At 46.2% G+C, this 8243-nt stretch overlaps 1 protein-coding gene across 1 annotated transcript; it reads left to right on the top strand.

Annotated features, from left to right (window-relative positions):
- Window positions 1-2129: 2129 nt before the first annotated feature.
- Window positions 2130-4338, top strand: LOC123978281 (complement C1q tumor necrosis factor-related protein 3-like). Its single transcript, XM_046061451.1, has 3 exons — window positions 2130-2286; window positions 3377-3514; window positions 3761-4338. The coding sequence occupies exons 1-3, from the start codon at window positions 2130-2132 to the stop codon at window positions 4030-4032; spliced, it is 567 nt and encodes a 188-aa protein (XP_045917407.1). The 3' UTR covers window positions 4033-4338.
- The last annotated feature ends 3905 nt before the right edge of the window (window positions 4339-8243 follow it).

Genomic DNA, 8243 nt, shown 5'->3' with positions numbered 1-8243 from the left:
GACCCATATTCTCTGGTGTTTAGTCCTGGTTCAGACCCATATTCTCTGGTGCTTTAGTCCTGGTTCGGACCCATATTCTCTGGTGTTTAGTCCTGGTTCAGACCCATATTCTCTGGTGCTTTAGTCCTGGTTCGGACCCATATTCTCTGGTGTTTAGTCCTGGTCTGTTGTTTAGTCCTGGTTCAGACCCATATTCTCTGGTGCTTTAGTCCTGGTTCAGACCCATATTCTCTGGTGTTTAGTCCTGGTTCGGACCCATATTCTCTGGTGTTTAGTCCTGGTCTGGTGTTTAGTCCTGGTTTAGACCCATATTCTCTGGTGTTTAGTCCTGGTTCAGACCCATATTCTCTGGTCTTTAGTCCTGGTTAGACCCATATTCTCTGGTGTTTAGTCCTGGTTCGGACCCATATTCTCTGGTGTTTAGTCCTGGTCTGGTGTTTAGTCCTGGTTTAGACCCATATTCTCTGGTGTTTAGTCCTGGTTCGGACCCATATTCTCTGGTGCTTTAGTCCTGGTCTGGTGTTTAGTCCTGGTTTAGACCCATATTCTCTGGTGTTTAGTCCTGGTTCAGACCCATATTCTCTGGTGCTTTAGTCCTGGTTCGGACCCATATTCTCTGGTGTTTAGTCCTGGTCTGGTGTTTAGTCCTGGTTTAGACCCATATTCTCTGGTGTTTAGTCCTGGTTCAGACCCATATTCTCTGGTGCTTTAGTCCTGGTTCGGACCCATATTCTCTGGTGTTTAGTCCTGGTTTAGACCCATATTCTCTGGTGTTTAGTCCTGGTTCAGACCCATATTCTCTGGTGCTTTAGTCCTGGTTCGGACCCATATTCTCTGGTGTTTAGTCCTGGTCTGGTGTTTAGTCCTGGTTTAGACCCATATTCTCTGGTGTTTAGTCCTGGTTTAGACCCATATTCTCTGGTGTTTAGTCCTGGTTCAGACCCATATTCTCTGGTGTTTAGTCCTGGTTTAGACCCATATTCTCTGGTGTTTAGTCCTGGTTCAGACCCATATTCTCTGGTGCTTTAGTCCTGGTTTAGACCCATATTCTCTGGTGTTTAATCCTGGTTCAGACCCATATTCTCTGGTATTTACTCCTGGTTCAAACCCATATTCTCTGGTATTTACTCCTGGTTCAAACCCATATTATCTGGTGTTTAGTCCTGGTTCAGACCCATATTCTCTGGTGTTTACTCCTGGTTCAAACCCATATTATCTGGTGTTTAGTCCTGGTTCAGACCCATATTCTCTGGTATTTACTCCTGGTTTAAACCCATATTCTCTGGTGTTTAGTCCTGGTCTGGTGTTTAGTCCTGGTTCAGACCCATATTCTCTGGTGCTTTAGTCCTGGTTTAAACCCATATTCTCTGGTGCTTTAGTCCTGGTTTAGACCCATATTCTCTGGTGCTTTAGTCCTGGTTTAGACCCATATTCTCTGGTGCTTTAGTCCTGGTTCAGACCCATATTCTCTGGTATTTACTCTTGGTTCAAACCCATATTCTCTGGTATTTACTCCTGGTTCAAACCCATATTCTCTGGTATTTACTCCTGGTTCAAACCCATATTATCTGGTGTTTAGTCCTGGTTCAGACCCATATTCTCTGGTATTTAGTCCTGGTTCAGACCCATATTCTCTGGTGTTTACTCCTGGTTCAAACCCATATTATCTGGTGTTTAGTCCTGGTTCAGACCCATATTCTCTGGTATTTACTCCTGGTTTAAACCCATATTCTCTGGTGCTTTAGTGCTGGTTCAGACCCATATTCTCTGGTATTTAGTCCTGGTTCAGACCCATATTCTCTGTTGTTTAGTCCTGGTTCAGACCCATATTCTCTGGTATTTAGTCCTGGTTCAGACCCATATTCTGGTTTTGACACATATCCTGTCTGTCAAACTCTGTTAAACAATTATTTCTTTTAGTTGGATGAATCACCAGCTAATGAACGGAAACATTTTTTCTGAGTTCAACTAAACACTGTCTGTAAACTTTAAAGTCCATCAAACTTTGTTGTTCAAACAGTCGCTTTATTCAGTGCAGGGGTCAGACTTTAATAGATATCTGAACATTTCAGTCTTTGAGTCCACACCGATTCCTCTTCTGCTTTCCAGCCGCTTGTCCACAAGTTGAGATGTTGCCCAGCTGGGTTCTGGTCGTGTTGGTGGTCTGTGGTGTGGTCAGGGTGACTTTCTCAGAGCCTCAGAAAATATCAGCTGAACAATGCAGAGTGTTGCTGCAGCAGCTGACAACCCGAGTGGAGAAACTGGAGAAAGCGCGTGAGGACAGAGGTAACTCTGCTGAACTCTGCAGGGGTTTATACACTTTTACTGACACTAAGGGCCAGATTTACTAAAGGTCTGCGTGAGTAAAAACGTGTGCAAACTTGATATCACCAGCAAATTAACATGTAAGCTGATCTACTAATGGTGTGCACGCAGAATGTCTTTCAAAAGTGCAAGATAGCACCTGTTACTTTTGCCTTAAAGAATATGCAGTTTAGTCCATTGTAGGTATCGGAGAGGGAATGGGGCGTTGAGGCGTAGCGACCGGGCACGGTGCGGAGGGTCAGTGATCGTTCCCTCTGGCTGGATGAAGCACGATCTGCTGGCATTTCCTGGCGTCTGGGTCATTCCAGCATACTGAACCTGTTTCTGCTGGGGTTTCCCAAAGCAGTTTTTCAGGGGTGCTGTCCCAAGTTCTTAACGCAATCTCAGGCAGGATGGGCAGGTACAGACGATTTCTACTGAACGAAACAAACGCAGTGGCTGCTTTCCCTCCCGACTCTCCATGGTGGAAACCATTAAAACCCTCATTTAAATACTGCCACCTCCACTGTCTTTGCTCCTGTTGTCATCTATGCAATAATTCTTAGTAAATCACCCATAACAGGAACTAAAATTGCACACAATTTAGTGCTCTTTGTTCGGGATGTTAGTGAATCTGGTCACTAATGTTCAGATCTTTGCACAGTTAGAACAATAATTCAGCTGTAATGTGCAGATGTTTTATCGTCCCGGCCTTTCTGTGTGGAGTTTGCATGTTCTCCCCGTGTCTGCGTGTCTCTCTCTGGGTGTTCCAGTTTCTTCCCACCGTCCAAAGACATGCGGACTAGGTTACTTGGTGACTCTAAATTGTCCTTAGGTGTGCTTGTGAGTGGTTGTTTGTCTATACGTGGCCCTGCGATGGACTGGCGACCTGTCCAGGGTGAATCCCGCCTTTCGCCCAATGTAAGCCTGGGATTGGCTCCAACCCCCCCGCGACCCTGTACGGAGGATAAGCGGTTGAGTTTAGTTTTCTTTAGTTAGCCTTTAGCTAATGGAGCCTGTTAGTTTGACTTTCAGATGACTGCATTTAATGAAAAGCTTCGGTCTCCTGCAGGTAAATCTCAGGTGGCGTTCTCGGCCTCCCTCGTCACCGCTGAACAGGAAACCCATCACGGGCCTTTTGACAATGACACCGCGCTGGTGTTCAAGAGGGTGACGACAAACATCGGCAACGCTTACAACCCAGACACAGGTACGACCCACCTGTTCAGGTTCAGGACGTCAGATGTGGGGCTCTTTCAGACACATGTTTTGTCTGTTTTTAAAGGAATAAAAGTTTGTTGTAGAAGTAGAGCTTTGCTCTGGCGGTCTCCAGGTGAGCTCGACGTGTTTGCTGCAGGTGATGCGGTCTTTGAGTAGGATCTGACGCTGAATATTTTCAGTCCTGAACCAAATATCATCTATCAAGGAGCTGTTTCTCCCTGTTCTTTGTCTGCAGGCGTCTTCACAGCCCCAGTGAAGGGACTCTACTACGTCCGGTTCACCGGGGCAGTTGGAAACTCGGGGACCCTGAACGCAGCACTGCTAAAGAACGGGGAGAACATGTTCGCAATCTACGACTCCAGGGGCCCCCACGGCAGCAGCTCCAACAGCATGGCGCTGGTCCTGGAGGAGGGGGACCGGCTCTGGGTCGTCCTCTGGCCTCGGCGGAGCATCTTCGATCGGACTCAGCTCAGCACCTTCAGCGGCTTCCTCGTCTTCCCCATGTGAGGGAGACGAAGCTCCTGCAGCTGCCATGGAGACGGTGGAGAAGATCCAGATCAAGGTCCTGAACCCAAACACAGACCTAGATCTTCTAGTTTCTTTACAAAACATCCAGGATCACAGGTAGAACCTGAGAGGAGTCAGTCAGGGAGCAAGATGCAGTTTGAGATTGTTTTAATATCAAAAATGTGAAAAGTAATTTCCACTTCAGTGGGACTTTAAGATGTTTCATGACAAAACATTAAAGATGAATTGATCCCCAGTTTGTTTTGAAAAGCTGAGCAGGAAATAAAGGTTTAAGGTCTGTGGTTACTTCCTGTTTCTCTGACTGAGGTGAGCGTCTCGTTCTGCAGAGGTCAAACTGCGGTTCCATCTTCTTCCTCTAAAGTAAACTTCAGACACGGTCCTCACAGATCCAGAAAGGTTTTCACCTGGAACATTGTACACAAAATGCCAAAATCCGTACATCCATCCGTAATATTCTGTGTTTGCAGACACCAAGAGTCCCTTAAAATCACATTTATTCATTTAGCTGACACTTTTATCCAAAGTGACTTAAAATTGCCATCTATACTGAACACAATTCTAAAGGCAACACCTACTCATCCTGAGCTGAACTCAAAGATCTATGTACACAAAAGGCCTATTTCTCTCAAATATTCTCAAATATTGTTCACAAATCTGTCAAAATCTGTGTTAGTGAGCACTTCTCGTTTGCCGAGATAACCCATCCACCTCACAGGTGTGGCAATTCAAGATGCTGATTAGACAGCATGGGTATTGCACAGGTGTGCATTAGGCTTAACAGTTTTTTCTTAAATTTAATCTTTCATGCATGTTAATTTATTATTACTATTATTGTTATGTCTTCTAGGTATGTATCGTTTCTATCCTTAACCTTTCCTCTCCTATACTCCTGATGTTAGTCTGTCCACATTTAGGGTTTAGGGCAGAGCTGTGAGATTGTTTTGGTGTTTTCCTCTCTTGTTGTTCCTCTCCTCTCCCTGAATGTTCATTCAAGGCCTGGAGAGGATCTCTGTTCCCCAAAACATAGAAACCTAGACTGTGTAAATGATGATGCATCCCTTTGCTCGGGGCCAGACGCCCGAAGCCGCCCTAGGCGGCAGGTCTCTGGACCAGCTGTATATGTGTTTTAGTGCTTCTGTTTATTCTCTTTTGTTAAACAAATTCTTCAAAGACAACAGTTTGTTGTAACTCAATTATTTGCTAAACCCCTCACCAGCAAGATACAATTTCCACAACAGGCGGTGACTTGACTGTGGAGCCCTTGATGTCAAAAACCAGTGCTAAAGGGAACCCAGGGGGGCTCAAAATTAAATTTAGATTTTTTCCATTGTTTTTTTCTACTTACATATTTTCTATAATTATTTCTATTGCTTAATATCTTGACATGAAAAGTGAGCTATCGTAACAAAAGAATTTCTCCTCAGGATAATTTCTGATTCTGACCAAACATCCGCATGAGACGAGTTGGGATGAGAATGGTGTTGGTGGAGCCACTGAAGGGTTAAGAGTCGTTGCTCAGTTGCTCAGAGACACATTGATGGGTGTGTTGCAGGGTCTTATCCACTGCACCATCACCACTCCAGAACGAACTCTCGACGGGCTCCAGACATGTTGCAATGGAGGTGAAACAGTCGCCTGAAGCTGCTGCAGAAACTCTGAATTCATTCATTATTCACACGACTTTCTCCTGACGACTTTGGTGCAAATCATTTTTTAAATGTTTTTAATGTTAAATAAAACAATCAGAGTTTTGTGTGTTCATACAGACACAGAGAGGGTTTAGCAGCAGGAAGTGAAGTAAACAGGAGTTAATTGTGGTAACGAGTCTCTTCCTTCCTGCGTCCATCACACAGTTTATCAGATTCCTCTGAGACAGAAGGTGAAGTCTGAATCCCTCAGCCTGCTTCATCAAATCATCAGAAATTAGGCAGAGAACAAACCTCCTGAAACCCTCAGACGCTCCTGTCCTGCTGGAACAACAGATGTTCTGTCTGACTTCTTGACCCAAACAAAGATGGCCGCCTGATAAAGCTTGCTGGGCCGGAGTCCTTTAAGTCTAAAGGTTGATGGGTTCATCTTTGGATTTATTCCAATCTGTTTATTTTGGGTTTCTGTGTGGATTTAAATGTATGGCGAAATAAAAAACATATAGTAAATGAAAACATTTCAACAAAGGAGAGCAGAACATGTAAAATAATGAACTTCAGAGATCAGACTGCAGGAGACTTTCCCTGTGGGGAGTCCTGGTGTTGGAAAAGCTAAATGAACACATGAATACTGAAGAAGCTACAGAGATGAAACAGACAATAATAAATAATTTAATAATAATAAAGACACGAACTGATCCAAACTGCATTCAACAGGAAATAATAAGCTGACAGCTGGGTTTTATTTTGAAAGAGTCACTAATATCGTGGGAACAATCCGTCACTTCTCCTCACAAAGATCTCTGCACCGTCACCGAGCTCCTCCATCCCGGACCCTGCGGGGTCCGTCTCCGTCCCCCCGACGCCAGCAGCCGGGTCCCGGTGGGTCGGCAGGTTGGACGGATCCTCCGCGGTCACAGCGGGGGGCCCGGCGGTGGTCAGGGCCGGGGAGGTGACGCCCTCTCCGGCCTGAGGGGGCTCGGCCGGTCCGGAGGAGGGGACCGGGCGACCCGGAGCGGTCTGACTGTCCGCTGATCCGGTTCTGTGAGTTTCAGAACTGGTTTCTTTAAAAACCTGAACTTTAACAGAACTGTTTATACAAGTTTCAGAGATACCGGTCCGGGTCAGTGCGGGTCCGGATGTGGGTTTCCAGATGAGGCTGTAGTAAACCGCCAGGATGACGGCGCCCACGGACACGGACAGGACGTAGCCCACCACGGTGGCCAGTCTCACCCACTTCTTGTTGGCTTTGGCCACCAGCTGCGCCTTCTTCTCCCCGGTGTAGGTGGCCGGTTTGCCCCGCTCCGCAGGGCGGAATGCGGGGGTCCAGGTGCGCGGGTCCCGCATGATGGTCCTGCGGGTCGGAGCTGGAGGAGGAGGCGGTGCGTGCGGCCAGCGGCAGTGATCCGTCAGCCTCCCGGTCCTCCCGTCGTCCTCATCTGGACCCACAGCTGGATTCCAGCGGCTTATAGACGGACTGAGTCAAGGTCCACCGAGTCACCGCGGACCGGAAGCCAAGCCTTCAAAATAAAGGCTTAATGTTTCGAAATAAAAAGATTTAAAACTCACTGCAGCTTAAAACAGGTGGTTACTGTTTTAAACATTTTTACTTTTATAGGCTATTTTTATATAATTTCTCGATGTTGCCGTTTAATAACAGCTGTTTGGAGAAGGCTCAGGTCATTATACATATATACATTTTATATTTCTGAATATTATTTTACATCCACTCAGTGTAAAAAGGTTTGGACAGTTTCTTTTTTGTGACGGTTTATGTTTTTCACTTTGAGTTTAAGTTTGAAAGTTTTCGTCTGAAGTCCTTTGTTGAATTTAAATGTAATCAAGCTTTATTAACATGTGAATATCAGGACATGATGGCAGGTGGTCAGGAGACATCAGGAGTGGCTCAGATTATAACTGATGAAGGTTTAACTGGAGCAAACTGTTTATATGATACAGGTTATTCTGTTAACAAGCATAAACTCTGAATAGAGACTCAGGATTTTCTACATGTGTTGTTTGTTTGAAACATTTACTTTTTACAACACTGTCAGCTGAGATTTAATGTGAAAATCCAATATCATTTCTGTTAAACTTGTTTTGCAGTTCAGCAGAACCCAAGCAGGAACCTCTGGCTGCCTTAAACCTGCGTCCTCTCCAGCAGCCAGCAGGGGGCGACTTAAACCTGCGTCCTCTCCAGCAGCCAGCAGGGGGCGACTTAAACCTGCGTCCTCTCCAGCAGCCAGCAGGGGGCGACTTAAACCTGCGTCCTCTCTAGCAGCCAGCAGGGGGCGACTTAAACCTGCGTCCTCTCCAGCAGCCAGCAGGGGGCGACTTAAACCTGCGTCCTCTCCAGCAGCCAGCAGGGGGCGACTTAAACCTGCGTCCTCTCTAGCAGCCAGCAGGGGGCGACTTAAACCTGCGTCCTCTCTAGCAGCCAGCAGGGGGCGACTTAAACCTGCGTCCTCTCTAGCAGCCAGCAGGGGGCGACTCCAGCGGCTGCAGAAAGAAGTGTGATTGTATAGAAGTCTGTGAGAAAATGTT

Source organism: Micropterus dolomieu, linkage group LG10, assembly GCF_021292245.1.
Source record: "Micropterus dolomieu isolate WLL.071019.BEF.003 ecotype Adirondacks linkage group LG10, ASM2129224v1, whole genome shotgun sequence".
In the NCBI taxonomy this organism is placed as follows: domain Eukaryota; kingdom Metazoa; phylum Chordata; class Actinopteri; order Centrarchiformes; family Centrarchidae; genus Micropterus; species Micropterus dolomieu.
The sequence above is the reverse complement of the archived record's forward strand: the minus strand, read 5'-3'. Positions and strand labels throughout refer to the sequence as shown.

Bases quoted from the DNA above. Each gene is read 5' to 3' on its own strand.
- LOC123978281 (XM_046061451.1), top strand. From the start codon at position 2,130: ATGTTGCCCAGCTGGGTTCTGGTCGTGTTGGTGGTCTGTGGTGTGGTC. The intron at 2,287-3,376 runs GTAACTCTGCTG...GGTCTCCTGCAG, and splicing joins GAAAGCGCGTGAGGACAGAG to GTAAATCTCAGGTGGCGTTC. The intron at 3,515-3,760 runs GTACGACCCACC...CTTTGTCTGCAG, and splicing joins CGCTTACAACCCAGACACAG to GCGTCTTCACAGCCCCAGTG.